This window comes from Balaenoptera borealis (assembly GCF_965194805.1).
Source record: "Balaenoptera borealis genome assembly, chromosome: 15".
NCBI lineage: Eukaryota > Metazoa > Chordata > Mammalia > Artiodactyla > Balaenopteridae > Balaenoptera > Balaenoptera borealis.
Window position 1 is genome coordinate 66,897,929 of NC_138871.1, and position 22,824 is coordinate 66,920,752.

Consider the following 22,824-nt stretch of genomic DNA (forward strand, 5'->3'; position numbering starts at 1 on the left):
TACATGAACAAATGCATACTTTGGATGTCTAGTCTTTCTTTCTTTTTATTTTACTAGATAGGAAATTAAAAATACGTATTTGGGACTATACTGATATTCTGAAACCCTAAAAGCAACAAGAGCAAAAACAATATTACTACTACACCTGCTGCTATTTTTTCCTAATTCCCTAATTCTTAAAAACTTTTCATTTTTATTTTTATTTTTATTCTTATTTTTCTAAGCTTAAACCATGGTAGCTGATAATGTGAGTTGACTTGTAGTCACTTAAATCTTTTTTTTTTGTTTTTTTTGGTTTGTTTTTGTTTTTGTTTATTGACTTTTATTTATTTATTTATTTATGGCTGTGTTGGGTCTTCGTTTCTGTGCGAGGGCTTTCTCTAGTTGCGGCAAGTGGGGGCCACTTCATCGCGGTGCACGGGCCTCTCATTATCGCGGCCTCTCTTGTTGCGGAGCACAGGCTCCAGACGCGCAGGCTCAGTAGCTGTGGCTCACGGGCCTAGGTGCTCCGCGGCATGTGGGATCTTCCCAGACCAGGGCTCGAACCCGTGTCCCCTGCATTGGCAGGCAGATTCTCAACCACTGCGCCACCAGGGAAGCCCCTCATTTTTATTTTTTTATTTTATTTTTTAATAAATTTATTTATTTTATTGTTTATTTTTGGCTGCTTTGGGTCTTCGTTGCTGCGTGCGGGCTTTCTCTATTTGCAGGGAGCGGGGGCTACTCTTTGATGCGGCGCGCGGGCTTCTCATTGCGGTGGCTTCTCTTGTTGCGGAGCACGGGCTCTAGGAGCGCGGGCTTCAGTACTTGTGGCTCACGGGCTCTAGAGTGCAGGCTCAGTAGTTGTGGCGCACTGGCTTAGTTGCTCCGTGGCATGTGGGATCATCCCAGGCCAGGGCTTGAACCCGTGTCCCCTGCATTGGCAGGCGGATTCTTAACCACTGCGCTACCAGGGAAGCCCTTCATTTTAAAATAATTACATGAGAATTAATCATGAGAAGTTGCAAAACTTGTGCAGAGAGCTAGGTTCCTTGTGCTCATCACCCAGCTTCCTCTACTGGTGACATCTCACCTAACTTGCTACTGCATTTTAAGAGCATAGTTGGTGCCAGGCCATGCTAAGTGCCTTGCAAATATTCTCTGATATACACCCACAATATCCATATAAGGTGGTGCTTTTGTAGCCTCGATATGTAGATGAAAAGACAGAGGGTCAGAGAGGATCCAGTTAGTATGGTGTGGTAGTTTTTTGCTTAGACCTTGGACACTCCTGGGGTTTCTACTTGCAGGCTGTGTAAACACTACTAAAACCGTAGGCAGGTTAATTACCTTTGTAAACCTCAGTTTGCTTATCTGTAAAAGGAGGATGAAATGCCTCCCTCAGAGGACTTTTCACACATAAGAAACTATGTGTGACTGACCCTGGCCCAAGAGAGGGGCCCATGGTATGCTCCGAAGATGGTGAGCTCCTGTGCAGATTTCTGCTTCTCTGTGGCTTATGTCCCAAATCACTCCCAAGGAGGAGCTCAGTGGTAAACTTAAGCAATGAAGGGCCGGGAGAATGTCAGGTGACTTGTCCTGTTTCACATGACGTGGCGGGGATTCCAAACCTGTGGTGGCCAGGACTGGGGATGGTCATAAACTTGAGGTATCAGACCCCCGAACATCCTCTAACACTGCTGCCCACTGGGAGCACTGGGGCTCCACGTTTCTCCCTGGGCCCAGATACGGCCCCTGTTGGGCCAGTGTCAGCCCAGCAGGAAGGGCAGACCCAGGGCCATCTGCCTGCCTGCCTACTGATTCTGGGTTGAGTTTCCACCCGGGGAATCCGAGGGTGGCCTCCTCCTCCAAGCTCAGGCTTCTTAGGCAGCTTGTTCCTTTCCTGGAGCCCCAGACCCCGGTTACCTGCATCCTCTTCAGGTTGGGGAAGTCCCCAGGTGAGATCTGATGCTCCCGCTCGATCTGGCCGTAAATCTCCGCCAGGTTGTTCACCAGCTCCTTCTTCTTGTTGTCCTTCCCGAACACCGAGGGCATCTCCTTCTTCAGAGAGCTGATGATGTAGGCGTGGACCTGAATAACAGGGGCAGAGAGAAACCTTCAGATCGAGACGTCAATTCTTTCCTTCCCTCTAGGGCGGCTCTCACCCCACCTCTTCCCATAAATCCCCCCTCCTCCTGCTCCTACTTCCGAAATTATTTCTGTCTCCACCCTCTTTCTCTCCCATTGCTTGCAGCGCACGTGGTTTTGCTAAATCCTGGGGAAAGGTGAGATTGTGGGGAGGTTAAGGTCAAGGCAGTAACAGGGATGGAAATTCTGGTGATGACGCTGATGAGGAAGACAGTAACAACAGCTGACGTGTACAAAGCACTTCTGAGGATGCCAGGCACTGTGATGAGGGCTTTTCCATTCTTTATTCTACTTTACCTTCTAACCCTTTCATTTTACGTATGTGGAAACAGGCACAGCACAACTAAGGGCCTTGCTGGGGTCGGAATCACACAGTAAACTGTGGAGCTGAGTTCAGTACGGCCATCTGACGCCAGGGCTTGTGATCATTACCACCACACTCTCCTGCCCTGCCCCCCTTCCCCCCGCCGCCCAGGTAGCCTCACCTTGGCCAGCCTGGCCCTCTTGATGAGGTCGTTCAGCTTGCGCAGGGCAGCGTTTCGCGGCAGACTCTGGATGTCTCTGAACAGGTCCTGCTCCTCGGCCTCAAAGAGCTTCCGGTTGTCTGGGATGAGAAGGGGGTGGGACCAGAAGGAGCCGATGTAGACCCGGATCACCTCCGGGGTGTTCACGATCTTCCCCAGGGACCACATGAGGGCCCCGTACACCCGCATCAGCTGCTGCGTCTCAATCTGGTCCGCCTTGTTCAGCACCACGCGCATCTTGTCCTCGTGGTTCTTGAGGGCCTTGATGACTTCTGAGAACTCATCAGAGATGTCCAGCTTGTGGGCGTCGAAGAGCAGGATGATGCGATCGACCCGCTCGGCGAACCACTCGAGGACGGCCGCGAAGTCGTACCCTGCGACACAGCAGAGTCAGGGAGCGGGGCCTTTGGGGCGGAGGGTAGGGTTTTGGGGGGAGGCAGCCGGTGCAATAGAAATAACATGGTCTCGGGAGGCAGATCTGGGTTCAAATCTGGCTCCTCCACATTTTCACAATTTGGCCTTCAGCCAGTTACCAAATGTCTCTGAGTCAGTGTTTTTCCATCTATAAATGGGCGTACTAATAGTATCTAGTTAATAGAATTTTAAGGACTAAAGATGCTCAGAGCCCAGCACCTAGCAGCTGCTCAGTAGATGCTAGTTATTATTACTAACATCATTGTCCCCATAAAACACAGCCACCATCCAGCTCCCCTATCCTTGCTTACTGTATTTAGGAGCCAGGGGTCCTGCTGGAAAAGAAACTCTGGACATATATTTTGAATAAAGACCCAGAAATTCTTAACAAGGTCCCAAGGTTCAGACCATGCCCATCACTGATCTGGAAGAAATCTGAGGCTCTTGACACACAACTTCTTCTCATGCCTGCTCATAAGCTTGCTTCATTCCTTATTCATCAGCTGCAGCCCCCAAATTCCCAACTCTTTTTTTTTTTTTAATTAATTAATTAATTTTATTTTTGGCTGTGTTGGGTCTTTGTTGCTCTGCGCGGGCTTTCTCTAGTTGCAGTGAGCGGGGGGTACTCTTTGTTGCGGTGCACGGGCTTCTCATTGTCATGGCTTCTCTTGTTGCGGAGCACGGGCTCTAGGCGTGCAGGCTTCAGTAGTTGTGGCACGTGGGCTCAGTAGTTGTGGCTTGCGGGCTCTAGAGCTCAGGCTCTGTAGTTGTGGCTCACGGGCTTAGTTGCTCCGCAGCATGTGGGATCTTTCTGGGCCAGGGCTCTAACCCGTGTCCCTTGCATTGGCAGGCAGATTCTTAACCACTGCGCCACCAGGGAAGCCCCAAATTCCCAACTCTTAAAACCACAAGGGGTTTCTTCCTTAGCATGGGACAGACCTCTGGCTGCCACACGTTGGTTATCTGGCACTGAGCTGCTTCAGGTCAGGCTGGTTCCAGGAACCCCACAGCACCTGCTCTGCTCAACCCCAAGTAGCAGTGGATCCGGGAGGGCCTGGAGGGGGAGGTCATGCCAACAGTCTGCACATTCAGCCTCATATTCACTGACCCTTAACAGCTGGAAGCAGCTTCACCTCTCTGTGCCTCAGTCTCCTCTTCCATGAAATAGAGGACAATAGATGGGGAAGTGAGGCTCAGAGAGGGGAAGTGACTTGCTCGAGGGCACACAGTCCAGGAGCAGCAGCACGGGGTTGAGGGTGGAGGTGTTAGGCCCTCTGCTGCTCCCCAGTGCCACACCTCTGGCAGGGAGGTAGGAGCCCTTCCTTAAGCTCTGGTGGGATCAACGACCCTGGCTCCCAACATCACAGGCTTTCAGGGGCATAGACTCTGGGGCCCCAAAGCTCATTGCCACCATTGAGTGGGAGACCCAGCCATCGGGGGGGAAAAAGCCAGCAGTTCCTGCCTTGCCTCACAGAGGAAGATTAGAGACCAGGGCAGGTCATTAGGCAGCTGCTTTGCAACTGAGTCAGATGCAAGCAGCTCTGCTCGCCTGGAACGGCAGTCCTCAACTTGAGCGCACAGTGGAATCCCCCAGGGGGCCTGTTAAAACCCAGATGGCTGGGCCTACCTCAGAGCTTCTGATTCAGTTCACATCATGACCTCATTTCCCCTTCGCACCACCCTCTGCGGCAGGCACAATCCCACTTTCCAGAGGAGAAACCTGAGGTTCAGAGATGAGGGGAGAGCCAGATCACCGGCATGCTGGGGGGTCAGTATTGGACCCAGCCACGGGGCCCTGGGCGCCCTACACAGGCCGTGCTGGCAGCGGTCCTGCACCTGCGCCCCGCCCCGCCCCACCTCCCGCTCCCTCCCCGTCTCCTCCCTGCACGAGGGCCGGCCAGCAGCCCCCCAGAGCCCAGGCGGCCCCTGCACTCCTGCTCCCGGTGGGCCGGCAGCCTGCCCCTGCTCCCTCCCCTGCCTCCTCCCTTCCCAGGGCTGGCTCCAGGCTATTTTCAGTCTCCCTCAGCACAGCCAGGTGGAGGGCAGTGCTCACCTTCTGAAGGCCGTCCCTCAGAGCCGTGGGCAGGAGGGGGGACAGAGGGCTCAGAAAATCAGGGCAAACTGACTCCCGGGCCCCATCCACCCCAACCCGGAAGACAGGCTGCTTTGGTGCCTGGAGCCTGCAGGCTTGCCCTCGGTTGCAGCTGGGGAGGGCAGGGGGCTCAGAGGCCTCTGGCCTTCTGCTGAGACCTGCTCCCAAATCTAGCCTGACAAGGTTTTGGCTGTGGTGGTGCAGGCCGCGGGGAGGGCAGCTGCGAAGAGTGTGCTGCGCCCACCCTCCCTCTGCCCTCCCTGCCTCCCTCCCTCCCGTACAGCAGATTTCAGCCCTCACTGCTCAGCGCACCGGCTCACTGCTCGCAGGCAGCAGCTCACAGCCGGCGTGCAGCCACAGCAGCTGGCCCTGGGCGCTTAATGACAGGGCTCAAAGCAAGTGGGTGAGATGCGCCCAGGGCCAAGCAGAGGGAGGGCCAGGACCAGAACACAGGTCTTCCTGCCCTAAGCCCAGCACTCCAGCCAGCCCTCCACGGGCTGGGGAAAGCCAAGGGGCCAGAGAAGCTGCAGAGGAGAGGCCTCTGGCCCCTGAGCTCTCACCAACCCCAGATGGCAGCAGCTGTGCAAGAGAAACCTCAGCTGCAAAAGCTTGGACGCGGGTGGGGCAGATCCCAGCGAGCTGACCAGCCCCCGCTTGGGGTGGGGCAGGAGAGTGGCAGCAGCAGGTCAGTGCTGCCGGAAGAGGCCGGCCCATGTCCGTTCCCGTCCTCACGGCTGGGTCAGGTGCCCCTCAGGCAGGCCCTTGCCTCTCTGCTCGCCCAGGGGTTTATCCTCCCCCCAGAGCACAGGGAGCTGGGCGGGGCAGGAGCTCCTCCATCCTTCTTTGCTTCCTCTGCGCCCAGCATGGTGCCCCCCACACAGTAGGTGCTCTATCAGCATTTGCTGAACAGACCTGAAATGTGAGCCCTGTTCTGCCTTTTACATCCCAGGGACAGTGAACAAGTCATCTCTGGGCCTCAGTTTTCTGGTCTCTGAATTGGAACCCACCAGACCCTGCCAGAGGGTGGCTGTGAGGATCCAATCAAAGAAGAGGATGCAGGTGAGGCTGCTTGCCTGTGACCCTGGCTGTCCCTACGGCTCTGCCCCTTTATAAAGAGCTCCTTCCAGGCGCCAGTTTCCATGACTTGGGTGTGCTCTGAAGGGGTCACCCGAGGAGCACTGGCCCGGGCAAGCTCACCTCTAGTTTCTGCTCAGCTATGAATTTGCTGTGTGTCCTTGGGCAAGTAGCCTCCCTTCTCTGGTCCTTGGTCTCTTTGCCTGTTAATCCACAGAGTTGGACTGGAAGATCTCTGAGTTTCCTTTCTCAGTTCACAATTCCCTGCTTCTAAGACTGAAGGTATGAGGGTGGGGAGTACAGCAGGATGGATGGAGATTAGAAGCAAGGAAGCTCTTGCAGGACAAGGAGAAGGAAGGCTGGGGGCTGCTGTCTTTGATGCCCTGGGCTGCCTATGTGAAGCCTGCTCCTGCCTGAGAACAGGCAGATGGCTTCTGCGAACCCGCTCTAGGATTTCAGAAGCACAGAGGCCTCCTATTCATCCTCCCACTTTTGCAAATTTTGTATGTTCTGGCAAGGCTGGCTATCAAATTACCAACTGGGTAACGCTGGAAGCTTTCTCCTCAGGTGTGGCTGTGAGGAAATGAGAATCAAGCAAGGACTCTGTGGGCTTCCTCTGAAGCTCAGCCTCACTGATCCTGGCTATTCAGAGCCTAGCAGGCTCCAGGCTGGGTATTTAATTATTTCTGTAGGCTGGGCTTATGCGTATCCAAGAATGGGAGCATCTGAAAGGCACAGACGTGACCTATTAAGGAAAAGGGAACGGGTCGGCTCTCCCATTTATTCTGTGTGGCCTTAGGCAAGTCTGAACCTCAGTTTTTTCAGCTGAAAAACGGGAATAAAAATGACTGACTGATGAGGGGTCAATGGTAGAACCATGGCAACAAGATAGCGGAGGGAGGGCCCAGACTCAGTCTGGAGTCTCTGGCCCTATGTCTAGGGTGATAGGCCCGCTTTCCCTCGCTGGTCCTGGGAACGGCTCTGAGCCCCAAAATAGGAGCTCTTGAGCACCTGCAGCAGCCCAAGGGCTCATAAGATATGGACTAGTGGGTGGTGGGAGACTCAGGCTCCAGGAGACTGATGGCGAAGCTGGCTGTCCTGGAATTGCGGGTAGCAAGTCTGCCGCCTCTGGAAGATCTGGTGTGCAGGCACCTGGAGCAGAGACTGGGCAGCCTGCAGGGAGCTGGGGCTCTCCCCACTGACCCCAGGCTCCAGTGGAATGGAAGGAAAGCATTTCTAAGTAATGCCAGGCAGGAGGATGTCAATGAGACAAACACAATAAGTGCGGCTACTCCTTAGTCATCAACCAGCTTCCTTCACAGCCTGAAAGACAGTGCAGGGGCTTCCCTGGTGGCACAGTGGTTAAGAATCCACCTGCCAATGCAGGGGACATGGGTTCGAGCCCTGGTCTGGGAAGATCCCACATCCCGCGGAGCAACAAAGCCCTTGCGCCACAACTAACTACTGAGCCTGTGCTCTAGAGCCTGCAGGCCACAACTACTGAGCCTGCATGACACAACTACTGCAGCCCGTGCGCCTAGAGCCCGTGCTCTGCAACAAGAGAACCCAGTGCACTGCAACGAAGAGTAGCCCCCGCTCGCTGCAACTAGAGAAAGCCCGCACGCAGCAACGAAGACCCAACACAGCCAAAAATAATTAAAAAAAAAGCTTATTCAAAAAAAAAGAAAGGCAGTGCAAGGGTGCTGACAAGGCAGCACATTTCTTTGTATTTTCAGCCACACGATCTCATTTGATCCTCACAACGCTCCATGTGCCAGGAGGTAAACAGGCACACACAGGGAAGGGAGAGGGAACAGAGAGGTTAAGGGGCTCACCCAAGCTCACACAGCCAGGTGGTGGCAAACTCGGGCCTAGGACCCAGATCCTTACTTCCATCTGCAATCCCTTCTCAACTCAGAGCCCTGCAAGGCTGGAGCTCAGAGCCCTCCAACCAGGCACTTACTTGTGGTGGGTACTTAAAAGGTCCCATCCTGCCCCCCAAAAGCTTTCAAGATTTAAAGACATTTTAGCAAAAGAGAAATTAGAAGGCATCAATTTGCAAAATGTGGGAAGAGTTCAGATGACAAAGGCCACACTACTTGCTTCCCAGAAGTAACCTTGAAAAGCAGCCCAGCAGATTCATCCCAGGCCTCCCAGAGGGCCACAAGTTGTCAGTGCAGCCTTTTAAAGGGAGTCGGGACCCTGCTGCTCTGTCCCCGCGTGTGATGCCCCCAGAGCCGTGTATGTACAGCATGCGGTCTGGGGCCCCAGAGGCCCCAAAGTGAGGATGCCAGGGATGGGAGGATGTGAGGATCAGCCCAGACCCTCCGGGGTCCCCCAGGGGAAAGTTGTACATGAGAGTTTGCCCTCATTCCTCTTCTTTGAGTTCTTCCTGGGCAGGCAGGCCACGATAATGTGCTGAAAAGCCACTGGACGGGGAAGCAGGAGACCAGAATTCCCATCCCAGTTTTGTGACCTGGGCAAGTTTTTTCCTGCTCTGGCCCTCCTGAGTTCACCTGTACAGGAGGGGGTCCACTGGGAGTGATGTGTGCAACGCGCCATGGGGTTGCTTTTCTAGGGTGGGGCCTGTGGGGATTTCTAGCCGAGAAACAGACAGGAAATGCGGTTCCCAAGCGTGAGGACACTCAGGCTTCCGGAGCCCTCCCACCTCTGCTGCATCCTTGCTTCTTCCCAGTAATGAGTCCTGGGCTGCATCCTGTCACTTCCAGGAACTGCCTCCCTGCCCCTCTCCCGCCCACCCCAATGCATCTACATCCAGAGACAAGTGTGGGCCTGGGACCTCCCGGGCTCAGGTTCCCGGATGTCCCTTACTTCTGCTCTCCCCTCAAGACACACACAGCCCCCCAGGTCCGGGCAGAGGGGCCACACTTTGTCCAACTGTGGCCTGGGGTCTGAGTGCTTCTTCCCGTGAAGCCTGAGGCCCGGGGAGCCCTTGGGAGCAGCTGGCTTTCCAGAATGTGGCACATCAGGCCTTGGCCCAGAGGTGGCTCTGTGTGGATTTGATAACGATGCCCTGGCATCAGGCTCGGTGAGCGGAACGTGGGCTGGATTTCAGGCTTCATACAGCCCTCAGTCGGGTGCCCTCCTGCAGGGCTGTCCGTGGACTATCCACGGGGCCCTGCCCGGCCCTGGACTGGAAGAAAGCAAGAAGCACCAAATCTGTGCTGCGGCCACACCCAGAGTTCTGAGAGCCCCGGGCGAGGAGCCACGCGAAGTGCGTTTGGTTCTGTGCACACACTTGTGTGCGTGTGTGGGGAGCGGGGTGTGGAGGGAGGTGTGATGTGTGTAGATGGGGGGTGCATATGTGTATAGGCATAAACTGAACTACTGAGTTCTACGGCTGATTGTGGAAGATGCGGAGGGGGTCTTCATACTGGAAACTTTTCTCATTTGGGGTGCCCCTGATATCTGAGGGTGTCTGATCCCTGCCCCCCACCCAATTTTCCTGGTCTCTGTGGAGTGCTGGGGTCAGCACTGCCCCAGGCTGATGATACAGGAATGGCGGCCCAGCTCTCAGCTCTTGTTTTTATCACAGGCTACTTTTGCCAGCAGCTGCATTTATAGTCTAGAATCAGGAAGGCAGAGAACAAACTGGTCTGCATAGATACACACAGGGCTATCATTTCTCCCAGAGGTGGGGTGAGACCTGGTGGTAGTCGGTATTGGGTGGGAGGCAATAGGAAGGGTGGGCAAGAAGAACAAGCCCACAATTTGCTGTAGAGCAGCCACTGAGGTCCAAAGATAAAGTCAGGAGAAAAGGTAGAGGGATAGGAAAAGAATGGAATGGAACAGAAGCTGAGGAAGGCAGGACTCCCTAGGAGCAGGGCTGCCACGTACAGCTGCATAGGCTGTGCACTGCACAACTGCAAGGAAGGCCATTCACGTAGATTAACCTGGGGTTGTTTAACAGGGTGACCCTGGATGGCAGATAGAGAGGAAAGAAGGGAGCTCACTGTGATCCAGACCCAGAGCTGATGTCTGTGTTTCCATTACCATCTGTGGACCTCACGAGGTCATGTGATGGGTATCATTACCCCTTGTTATGCACAGGGACATTAAGGCTCAGGGGGGAAATGTGACCTCTGGAGACCCACAGGTTCTAAAACCCAATGCTCTAAACTCCCAGTCCAGTGCCCTTGGAATCCCTGAAGGCTGGAATCCTCTCTGGACCCACCTGTCAGGCTGCACTAGCCTTGTGTAGCCCCCACCCCCTGGGTAGTTCAGGTGGAGAATTTTGGCTGCTCTCCAAGCCTTCCTCGAGGAGATACAGGCTATTTGTGTGAAACAGTAAATCCCCTTTAGGCCTAAACTCAGGATGAACTTGGAGGAAGACTTACGGCATGAGGTTAGAGACTGGTCAGGAGAGAGGGAGTATCTAGGGAAACAAATAGAAACAAGACAGAGAGCCACCCACGCTGCACCCTCCCCCGGACCACAGGGCCCTGAACAGGGTGCCAGGGTGCTTACAAAGGGCAGGTAGGCCAGAAGGAGATGCTCCTCCCCCCAGGGCCGTGGGTTCTTTGCCCCCCTCGCCCTTGCACCACCATACATGCACCTCACCCCAGGCACGTGCAGGAGGAAGGCAGACAGTCACCTAAGGTCAGTTCAGGGCAGAGTCCTGGCTGCTGCTCAGAGAGCTCTTGCCAGTCCAAAGCCTCCCCTTCCCGGAAGCTGCCCTCTGAGTGCCGATCTGGCTCCTGCCCAGCTCCCAACTCCCAGCTCCTAGCTCCAGGACTGGGGTGGCTGTGGCTTCATCAGCTTTTCTTCCCAGCAATATGGCATGCGGCGCAGAAAGGGTTGGGGGCTACCTGGGGCACACAGCATGGTGTGGCAGGAGAGGCTGGGGGAGGGGAGCCGGGAGCTGTAGTTTCAAGATTTTTACAGTATCCATCTAGGAATTTAGAGCTCGGAAAAAACCAGTGATGGTGATGATGATGATGGTCTATAGCACCTCATGTTTGCTGGGGACTTGCTATGTGCCAGGCAGGAGGCTTTTTACCTGTATTATTTCTTTTAATCCTCAAACAACCCTAGAAGGTAGATAGAATTATGTCCCCTACTCTACAGATGAGCCAGCTGAAGGAAAGAAACCCGCCAGGTCACCCTGCCAGGAAGTGTTAGAGGCAGGCTCAGGACGCTGGTGGTCTGGCTCCCGAGTTCCATCTCCCGACCCGCATGCCGGCAACCTCCCTCAGTGAACAATTACCCACATCTGTCTGGAATGAGCAGTTTTCAAGGGCTTTCACATACCCAGCTCCCGACTCTCACGCCCCAGAGCACACTGTCATCCTCACGTTGTTGGCTGGAGTCCTTGGCAGGCACTTGTCTCCCCTGCAGAGCTGCAAGCTCCTGGGGCAGGGGCAGCCGGAACTTCAGAAGCAAGCCAGGGTCTGGCCCATGAAGAAACCCGATGAGGTGCATAATGCAGACGCTGATGTCTCCATTTCACAGATGAGAAGACCGAGGCCAGCCGTCTCCTGAGCTGCAGTGGACCCAAGCCCATCTGCTGACCCTTGCCTAGGACCACCCCACACAGCACACGAGGCAGCACTGGCTCATCAAGAGACAGCAAGGCCCCGGGAGCCTCTCTCCTGGTATGCAAGCCAGAGAACGTACCAGAAAGAACACAGCACAGAGTCAGAGCCAACCCTACCAGCTGCCTCACTTACCTCGGCTGATCCTCTGCTTCTCCCCGGAGAGGATGCCCGGCGTGTCGATGACGCTGATGCTCTCCAGCACGGGGTTGGGCAGCTGGGCGCACACGAACCTGCAGGGGTGGGAGGAGACCCGTGGTGAGCCGCCGTCCTGTCCTTGCCTCTCAGGCACCCTCGTTTCAGCCCCATGCCAACCTCTCCTGCCCTGGGCAGAGGTTCTGAAGCCCGGCCGCCTTCCAGTGCAGACTCCCAGCTCCAAGCTAGACTCAGCCCCAGTAGTGGGCCCAGGATCTGTACTTTGAGGAAGCTCCCGGGGTGGTCCTAAGGCAGCTGTGGGCCTAGGTTTGTGAGCCCCTGCTGTCGGGGACACCAGGATGTCCAGCCCTTGATCCCTGCCCCCAAGGAGCACAGTCTGGTGGAAGAGCAGAGGCATGCATAAGGACAACCACGATATGGGTGCGATGGGAGCAGCGCCCCCAAGGGAGGTCAAGTGAAGGGCTCGGAAGATCCAAGGTGGAAGGAAGCCTTCCTGGAGGAGGCGGCACTGCAGCTGGCCTCGAAGAGTGGGGCACACCACCAAGGAACGTTTATCTGGGTTTCTAAAAGGCTGTGCAAATACCAAACATTGCTAGTAGGATAGCAGTCAAGCCTTATTCCAGGAAATATTCCCAGTATCACATCCCAAAGTCTCCAAATACAAATTGGTAAACCTTAGCTAGATCCTTCTGACTTCAAGCCTTCTCTCTTAAATGACATTTTTGGTGGAAGCCAGCAAGGTGTCTGACCATCACAGGTACAGTTCACGGTCCCAGAGTTTCCAAGAACAGACAGGGAAGGGAGCCTCTGCTACCAGTGAGGTGGCTGCAGAGATGCAGGTTAGGGGACGAGGCTGGGGATGCCCGGGAAAGAGCGTCCGGGAAGCTTCTCAGAGGACGCAGAACCTGAACTGAGACCTCAAAAGATGACCAGCGTTTGCCAGGTGGACAGGGGTGTGGGCAGGAAGCCAGCGTACATGCGTGTGCGTGCGTGTGTGTAGCTATGTGAAGATACAGACATGCACAGAGGGGAGATTGGAATTATTGGAATTATGCTGCCACAAGCAAAATGCCTGGAGTAACCAGAAGCTGGAAGAAGCAAGGAAAGATCCTCCTCTACATGCTTTGGAGGGAGCATGGCCCCACCAACACCTTGATTTTGAACTTCTGGCCTCCAAACTATGAGTCAGTAGTTATTTTGAAGCCACTCAGTTCGCGGTAATTTATTCTGGCATCCCTAGGAAACTAATAGAAGCAGGTGTAAATGCAGCCCAGAAATGAGGGGCGGGGAGAGAAAAAGAGGGGGTGAGGGAGTGTGTGTGTGTGTGTGTGGGTGTGTGTGTGTGTGTGTGTGTGCAGGCACCATTCCAGGAGAGCACTCATCACTGAGCGAGAACCAGAAGGCTGGAGCCCCTAGAGATGTGGCCGAGACAGGGAGGCAGGGGCCAGATCACAAGGGCCTTGAAAGCCACATTAAGAGACGTGGATTTTATACTGAGGGCGGTAAAAATCCATTGGAACATTTTAAGCACAAGAGTGACACAGTCTGATATGATGGTTGTCAGCATGTCCAGTTCAGTTCAACAAATATTTATGAAGCATGTGCTGTGTTTCTGGCACTGCGCTAGATAGCGGGGGCAGAAAAGTCCATGGCACAGCCCTCGCCCTGCCGAAGCCCATGGTTTTCATTGTGCCTGGGGCCCAGCCACATTCGGGTCCTTAGGTTCTAAGGCACACTCCAGTATTCCTCAATACATTCCACGTTTTGCTGAAGCCACCTTGAGCGGGGCTGCTGTCACTTGGTGACCAGAAGGTCGTGTACGTGGGGCGGCTGGTGTTTGGGGCCAGGGCTGCGGTTGAGGTATCACCCAGGCTGGGTGCATGCAGTGAGAAGGGCAGGGGGCTGAGGATGCCACCAGGTCATAGGAGCCAGAGACCAAGGGGACCAGGGTCTGCTAGGGAGGCAGGAGGAGGGCCAAGGAGCTGAGAGGGGCTGCTGGTTGAGAGAAACCAATACCCAAGAGAGATGGGGTAAGGTGAGGACGGAAAGTGCTCACCGCTTGTCACTGAGAGGTCGCAGATGACCTTCACACGGGCAGCTGTGACGGGGTGAGGCCATGTTCCACAGGTTGGGGGACAGGAAGAAGTGAGGAGGTGAAGCCCTGAAACTTGGCTGCGAGAGGAAAGCGAGGCGGTAAGGGCTAGTAGGGCCTGCTGCAGGGCTTGCAAGAGCAGATAGATAGTTCCAGGCGGAGAAGGAGCCAAGGGAGGGGGGGAGCTGTCAGAAAGAGTAACTGACAGAGCCGTCCCTGGGCAGATGGCCGGATGCATGGGTTGGGGGCGCAGGGGCGCAGACCTGAGGGGAAAAGAGAGGACTCAGCTCTCTGCAGGCTGCGTGGACGGCAGGGGCGGGGTTGGGGGGACGGGACGGGACTGATGCAGGTAAACTCCCTTTACGGACAGTTTAAAACAAACCAACTACAGGGAACCCATGGATACGGGCTTCCATCTTCTCTAGAATAGGAAGCAAGGTCATGTTTGTGTGTATATATATATATATTTTCAGTTTTCTCTGCCTGGAATGTCCTTTTTTTTTTTAACCCTTTCAGTGTGATTTCACTCATGATGGAACACCTGGTTCAAATGCCAACTTTTCCGCCAAGTCCTCTTGCCTTGGAGGAGGACGTTACTTATTATCCTATTTTACAGATGAGAAAAGTGAGACACAGACCGGTCAGGTAACCTGTGTAAGATCGTGGTGCTATTTGGTAGGATTTGAACCCAAGTCGGTCTGAAGCCAAAGCCCATAGTCTTTACTCTAAATGCCTTCAGTTAGAGAAAGTAGTTTAAAAAATTTTAAATGCAATACAGATGCAACACTGTGGTGTGGATCTACATAACAAGCGTGACCAGGGGATCAGCCTGCATTCTAGTTAAGCAGAATAATGGGAAGGCCTGGGTCAGCTTGCCAAGCAGTCTCTAGAGCTTCCTCCACTGACCCAGTGGCCCTGGTGTCTGCAGGCTGACTTGTCCCAGGGGAGGTGACTTGTCCAAGGTCACAGAGTGAGTTTAGTAGGGGGGTCAGTGCTCAAAGCCAGGGCTTCTACCTTACGTCCAGGGCTCCTGCCACCAAGTAAAAACAATATCTAGGCACAGAGAGGAACCTTCCCTTGTCTCCTTCCGGTTGGATGCAAAGCCCTTCCGTAGTTTAGGCAAAAGCTGGGAACTACACAGAGCAGCCCTCTCTGCTTTTACTGGAGGGAGGTACACATTAGAGAAATGTGATTTTACTAGTTGAACCCTTCCCCCAACTTGATCGGGAGAAGTCAGCTCAGTGTTTGCAGCTCCTGCATCCCTAATCAATGGTGGTTTCATTCCCAGCAAGAAGGGGACAACCAAGAGAGAGTCCAGGTCTGGAAAAGGTACAGAGTTTCCCAGGACCCTGCCCCGCCCTTTCACCTCTCATACTCCAAGAAGAAGAGAGAGCCCCCAAGGCCTGTGTGTGTTCCCTCTGCACTCACCTGTTCAAGAAGGCATTGCCAAAGGCGTTCAGTTTCCTGAAAGGTTTCTTAGGATCCACCACCAGGGCATTGCCAGGGATGATGCCCTCCACCTCTCCCTGCATCACCGCAATGAAGGAGTCCGTGGTCGGCTCGGGCCCAATCCTCATGCCTGGGAAATCCTGTTCCAGCAGGTACCTGGCAGAAGGGAACACAGTCATGATGCAGGGATTCTATTCACAGATCAACACCGCATGCCTACCACAAGGCGGACGGTGTGAGTCATGGCAGAGGGGCAGATCCAGAGCAAGGAGATTTCACAGCAGGGAGAGATTTCCACCGATGGGGAGTCCAAAGACAGTTGGGAGGAGGTGGGATTTCAGTTGAACTTAAAATAACAAATCTGTCCTTCTTGGTCCTTCTCTTTTTCCCTCCAGGAAGCAGTGCTTGGGGGTGTGGGGCAGGGGGCGCGGGGAAGAGCAAGGTTTGGGCTCAGAAATAAAGCATGGCTTGAAACTGATTCCTACACAGAATATTGTAGACTTCACAGCTGTAGGGAGTCTGCCGAAGTCCCTGCACACAGGCATGGTTAGAATTAGATCACCCATAGGCTCTGCTGGCCATTCATAGGTCCTTATTTATTTATCTGCTTAGTCAGTCGCTTAATGTAAAAACAGCTCGTACATAATACAAACTGTGTGACAGGAACACTATGACAAGTGGATGTCCATCCCACCCTAGACTTTTGGTCCCACCCTCTAGCACAGGTACCAGGCTGTAGCCCCAGGGGACAGGTGCCTCTCTTTGCTCTGCTCCAGGCCTGGGCAGTGAGAGCCCAAGGCCACTGCCCTTCTCCACAGCTCCCTTTAGAACACATGGTGAGCCACAGAATGAAGAGAACAGGCTGGAAAGACAACCAGGCCCTTTGGAAGGAGCTCAGAACAGCTTTGAGCCCAAACAGCTTACGGCTGGACTTCGGGCGGAGGAGCCCAGAACTGCCCTGGGCTGGGACAGGCCAGAGAAGAGTCCTAGGGTCCATGATGGACAAGGAGCTAAGGGGTGTGTTGCCCAACAAACACAGACCCTTGGGTGAGCCCGCACCGTGTGCCAAGACCCTCCCCCTAAACCTTGCGGGCCAATGTTCACGCTCAGAAGGAAAAGTCAAGGAGCCCTCAGGAGAAGAGATGGCAAGTCAGAGGCTGCTGGCTGGGGAGAGAGCCTGAGACCTCCAGGACCAGCGGTCCTCAGCTGGCTGCCCATGGAGCAACCGTGGAGCTCCAGCTGCCGGTGCCGGGGCCCAGCCCAGAGGTTCTGACCCGCCGGCTCAGGGCGGGGTCCTGGCGACCGGTCCTTTTTAGGAACTCCCCAGTTGATTCTGATGTGCAGCCGGGGTTGACAACCTGCTCTAGACCCTGTCATTATGCTGATAACACCACTGACGCTCAATAGCATGTCCATGCCATACATCGCACTCATCACTTTGAGAACGTATCTCTTTCTGGCTTCACCGCACCCCTATAGGTAGGTACAGTAGGGCTCTGCGTATCCGCGGGTTCCACATCTGAGGATACAACCAACCGCAGAGGACCCGTGGTTGAATCCAAGAATGTGGAACCCGTGGATCCGGAGGGCCGGCCTTACTGTGCCATTTTACATACGGGACTTGAGCATCTGCGTGGGAGGTGGGGTCCTCGAACCAAGGTCCCGCAGATACTACCAAGGGACGGCTGTACTGAAGAAACCCAGGCTTTGAAGGGTTTCCTCAGTACAGCTGTCCTATTAGCTCACTATTAACTCTTTAACGTGATGGCGCTGGAATCCAAACCCTTATCAGTCTAACACCAAATCCTTTTCTCTTCAACTGTCTTCTACCCCGAGGAAATGCTCTCTGCCCACCCTGTGCCACCCCAAGGTGGGTCTGCTCTGCCCAGCGCGTGGCAGCCAGGGGCACTGGCTGGGGTTTCTTCCGGCTCATCGACATCCCTCTGTGTCCTGAGCTGTTAGTTTACTCTGTGCTTCCAGGGCAGTTCAAGTCGGGTTGCCACGGGCTCCCTCCCCAAGGAGCTGGCAGGGGAGCTGCTGCAGAGGGGCCGCTGCCCAGGGCCACCCCGCCTGCACCGGGGGTTTTAGGTTGCCTTGGGAAGCCCCCCATCTCCCTCCAGGATCCCAGCCCCACATGCTGGGTGTGAAGACAGGATTTCCTCCCATCAGACGACCATTTTGAAAGCTGGATCGTGATGAGGAAAAATCACCACAGCTGCACTTGGACGACGCTTCATGCTTTCTCAGACGCTCCTCCTTCAGGGTTTCGGGCGAGAGACAGGGAACCTCAGGGCCTGGGGCCAGCAGACCTGGTTTCTCTAACCTTCAAAAGGTTCTCGACCTCTGCAAACCTCAGCACTTTCCTCTGTAACATGGGAGATCATTGTTCTGATTTATTAAGCACCTGTGATGTGCCAGGTACTGTTCTAGACTTTCCGTGAATTGTCTCGTTTCATGTCACGTTTCTGCTGATGTGAGCACTATGACCCTTATCATCAAATGGGCCTCATGGGTGAACCCACCTCATCGGATGTTCTGAGGGTTAAATAAGTTACAGACCTTAAGCACATAAACCAGTACCTAGGACCTAGATCACCATCCCATTTTACAGAAGAGAAGATAAAGGTTAAACTATTTGCTGCAGGTTATGCAGTCAGTAAACAGCAGAGCTAGGATTTGAATCTAACACTCATGCTCCTAACCACTACATTCGCTGTCTCCCTTCCTGCCTGAGGTATCTCCTTGATCAGGAAATGCAAAAGGGCTGAGCACGCCCTTGGGACTAGAAGAAGTGGCTGTCTCCCTTCCTGCCTGAGGTATCTCCTTGATCAGGAAATGCAAAAGGGCTGAGCACGCCCTTGGGACTAGAAGAAGTGGGGCAAGAAAGCCACAAAAGAATCTGGTTTGGCAGGAGGCTGGCCCTGGGGGCAAGGTTAGGCTTCAAGGCCCACAAACCCAGGAACTACTCATCTCCATAAACATCTGCCCTTGGGGTTCACACTTCGGCCTCGGTGGGTGGGATGTGGCAGCAAAAGCTGTTGCTATCAGGTGACCCAAGCGGGCCCCAGGCCCACTGGATCTAAAAGGATATTCTTGGGACTTGAAGCAGTTTCACGAGAATCAACACCATGATCTGGAAACCCCACCCATGCTTGGCCCATGTGCAGGGAGCACCGGTCCCAGAGGGTGCCTGGGTGAGAAGCCCCAAGCAGGGGGTGTGGCATGGGCGAATTCTGAGGCATAAGGAGGGTGGTGGATATCATCAAAGGCTTCAGGGACAGCTGAAATAGACAGGGGTGGAAGCAAACAGCCTGAGGCACCCTTGAAAATGCCCAGCCTGAACACTGCCAAGCAGCAGTGAGGAAGTACCTTCCTGACCCAGGCGGCTCAGAGTTCATCCCTGAGATGCACTGTGCTGGCAGGCAAAGGGTGATGTGCCCCAGCATAGCGGGGGCCACTTCCTGGGACGTTCTGGAGCCGCAGCCTCAGGCGGCCCAGCCAGGGCCTGGAGGCTGGAACTGCTGTCCTGCCTCCTCGGCTAAACCCACATGACCCCAGGTTTGCCGACCACACATGAGTCTGGAGAAATACAGAGTCCAGTGAAGCCAACAGCAAGTCCAGGGATGCAGTCAGGCCAAGCAGAGAACCCAGGGCTGGGTAAATTCTCAGGGACATTTGGGTATGGCCTGCAGCCCCAAGTGCCCCCTTAACAAAGCCACCACTGTGTCCAGAAAGGAAAACCTATTGAGGAATATCATGGCTGCTTCTCTATGGGGAGTGATACAGCTGGCCTCTGTTGCCAGGCAAAAACATTCCCAAGGCAGTGTAAAAAAAGAAAAGTTAATTCAAGCCTGGGTGGGAGCAGCTGAGACGGGGAAGCAAGAGAATAAGGCGGGGCCGACAGGCTGAGCACCCGCTGTAAGGCCGGTGGCGACCTTTCCCTGAATTATTCCACTTAATCGGTCCTAGAAGCACTGTGGGATGGCTGAATTATTTCAGTTTTGCAGGTGAGCAAGTTGAGATGGAGTCTGCCCGAGTTCAGGGCCAAATACAAATATTTAGAGGCCCAAAGAGCTGAAAAGTTTTGGGTCCCCACTCCTTGCTATCCAATGTAAGATAAATACTAAACCATAAAATGGGTATAGGGAAGTCCAACGCAATTCAGATTTTACCCATGAGGCCTACTTTTCTTCATATTTTTCTTAAGCAAACTCTTTCCTAACATTTCCCTCATCTTTTGGTGTCCTGCTTGGCTGGCAATCTAAGCATGTGGCTTGCATTACTGGTGACCTAAGCACCCCGGGTAAGGCGTGGAGCCAAGAATCTTAACCCAGTCTCCAGTGTACCCATCTCTGCAACAGCGGGACCAACCCTCCCTGCTGCTGGAGCAGCATCCAAGGCGAGGAACAGAGGGCCTGGGGCCACAAGAAGTGCCACCAGAGGCCTTGGGCTGGCTGGACCCTCCGCCTTGGCTCAGTTAGGGAATGCGCCTTGGTGGGTGTCTGCTTCATCACAGATATGACCTTGGACAAGACCCTCAAGAGCCCACTGCCTCAGTTTCCCCAGTTTATAGAGCGGGGCTAATCCTGGGTTTCTAACTAGCTCAGAGGGTTAGAGTGAAGGTTTTGAGATGACATACTTGAGTTTGGGAAAAGCAAAGGCTACACCAGACATGCGCCCACATTGGCAGAGACAATAATTAGAGAAAACAAATGTCTCATCACTGCCTGTAAGAACTCAGCGCATTTCTACCTGGACTCCAAATCCAGGGCCCTCGCCGCCTCTGTGAAAATCCACATAGCTCTTAATTTGCATATCTTCAGGTAGACGCAGAAGGCACGTATCACTTGCTGCCCGTGTTATAGGTTATTCGTGTTATATATCTGTATCTCGGTTTGTTTTGTTTCTGTGTTTTTGGCCGCACCATGTGGCGTGTGGGATCTTAGTTCCCTGACCAGCGATCGAACCCGTGCCCCCTGCAGTGGAAGCGAGGAGTCCTAACCACTGGACCACCAGGGAATTCCCATATATATCTGTATCTTTGATTTCTCTAAGCCTTGTGTACTTCAGCTTTAAAATGGGGTCAAGACAATAATGCTTGTCCTGTCAGCCTCTCGGGGTTCCGGGGATACCGTAAGCCACTCCACGGACACACAGTGAGGCAGGAGGTGGGGGACTCAGTGGCTGAGTTGAGGTCTGAGTCAGCTCTCTGCTGCACTGTCCCTGGGGCGCAGCAGCCTCCACCAGGGATCAAAGTGACCCCAGCACAAAGGAGGCCGGCGGCCAGACTGTCAAGCCTCCCACTAGCCTTGCCTTGTCCGCCCACCCCTGCGACAGGCTGGCCTGAGTGACCCTATGAGGTGTCACTATTCGCATGTTAGAGACAAGGACACTGAGGCTCAGAAAGGTCAGACCTTCCTAACATGGCCTCTTGGCTGGGAACTGGTGGGGCCTGGGTTCTGCTGGGCCGCCCGTGTTCTTTCCGTGGCTGCGTTCCGCTGTCAGTGGGAGTGGGATGGAGCCCTTCCCCAGAGGTCCTTCTCCCAATGACCTCCACTCCTGACTCTCAAGGCAGATCTTAAGCCGGACCTCAGGCAGGTGGACCCAGTGTCTCTGCCCTAGGCCCTCTGCTCCCTTGAGTAACACTCAAGCCTTGTAAGAGGCAGGTGGGTTTCCACCTAGTCCCACTTAAGGACCAGCAGATCAGAGCCCTGGCAGGAAAAGGACATCCATGGACCTCAGAGGGGGGACAGGAGTGAGGACTTGCAGGGGCCGTGGCTGGCAGGATGGGCCTGGCAGAGGTCAGTGGGTCTACCTGGAATGGAAGGATGGCCCCTTCTCTAGCCCTTCAGCTTTCCAGAGAATCATCTTTCCTGGGTGGTGACGCCGCCATGAGGCCTGGGCAGCAGAGATGCCAGGGAGATGATGGGAGAGGGCACAACCACAGGCAAATGCTGCGTCACCTTGGGGGGAGGATGCAGAGAGCCCCCTGAAAAAGCGGGGGAGGCCGAAAGGGCTGGCTGAGCAGCCCCCCCGACTGGCCCACCCCACCATGTGCTCATTCATAGTTGAGAGTCCGGGTCACGCCATAGAAGAGCCACAGGCGATCCTCAAGACCAGCTCAGATCTCCCTGTGGAGCGCCAGGCAGCTTAGCTCCAGGAGCCCTGGGCCCCATACCCAGTGCCGCCGCGGTCCAGCGAGGCCTCCCTTGCGGCCCCTCAGACACTGGGGACACTGGGCCTTGCAGTCCCTGGGGCAGCCACTTATTCACCTCCATGACCAGGGGGCCAAACGGTGAGAGAGAGGAGGGACTTGAGGCTTCAGGCCAGCAGGAGGAAGAGTGAAGGGAGAAAAACAGCAGAGGAGGGAGGGAAGGCTGTCAGGCCAGAAGGACACAGAGCTACTGTACTTGGAAGAGGCAGCCTGTGTTGAAGGAAGCATCCACCAGGCCAATTTATTGTTTATTATCCTGGGTTGCCGGGCCTTAGGCCAGGGAAGTTATTTCAGGCAGAGGTCATAGAACATTAATTAGTTGTTAGAAGAATGTCCTTTTCTGTATGTTCTTCCTGAGACAAGAAATAGACCCTTAGGCAAGTACATATAACTGAAAGTGGATGGACACTCAGGTGGCAAAAGGCCAAGGGCCGGGGAATGAAGAGGCAAGTCTGCTTCCGAGGGAAAGGTCCCTCGCAGGTTCAGGCCGGAACACAGACCTGAATCGCTGTGTTCAAGACAAGAAGCAGGGATGGGAGAGGGCGTAGCTGAGAAGGCAGGCTGTACTCTGCACCCAGGCGCATTTAGCTACCCCAAGGGGAACTTTCTTTGCTTTGGGGGAGGGGTGTTGTAACAGCCTACCCTCTTGGAAAGCAACTCAAAAATATGACTCTTAATACCAAGATTAAAAAGTAAGAAAATGTTAAAAAAAAACCCAAAACAAAACAAAAAAACAACCCCAGAACTCTGTACAACCTTTGGTCTAGTGATTTCACTTCTGGGAATCTCTGAGAAAACAGTCTAATATGTGGAAAAATATTATGCACAGAGATATTCAGAGTGATTCTACAATAGCAAAAAATAAAATTAGAAACAACTTCAAACATTCAAAAGAAGTAGATGGGTTAAATGAATAGCTGCATATACATGCAGTGAAATATCATGTGGCTCTTAAAAATAATGCTTACAAAGATTTTTTTAATTTACCCGGGAAATGCTCATGCCATAAGTGAAATAAATCCACATACAAAATTACATTATGGCATGATCTCAACTGTGTTATAAAATAGCTAAAAATACTGGGAAAGATATATATATATATATATATATATAAAATATTTAAAATG

General features: G+C 53.9%; 1 protein-coding gene and 1 long non-coding RNA gene across 2 annotated transcripts in view; both read right to left on the reverse strand.

The window, feature by feature from the left end:
* Positions 1-22,824, reverse strand: part of LOC309611890 — a 489,900-nt gene that overhangs the window by 383,291 nt on the left and 83,785 nt on the right. The gene's annotated exons all lie outside the window — the stretch shown is intronic.
* EHD3 (EH domain containing 3) overlaps positions 1-22,824 on the reverse strand; it is a 31,492-nt gene that overhangs the window by 3,742 nt on the left and 4,926 nt on the right. The window contains exons 2-5 of the mRNA XM_082356786.1: positions 15,463-15,639; positions 11,922-12,019; positions 2,613-3,025; positions 1,906-2,070 (exon numbers count right to left, since the gene is read on the reverse strand). Coding sequence (XP_082212912.1) covers positions 1,906-2,070; positions 2,613-3,025; positions 11,922-12,019; positions 15,463-15,639 — 853 coding nt within the window. The remainder of the gene's footprint in view (positions 1-1,905; positions 2,071-2,612; positions 3,026-11,921; positions 12,020-15,462; positions 15,640-22,824) is intronic.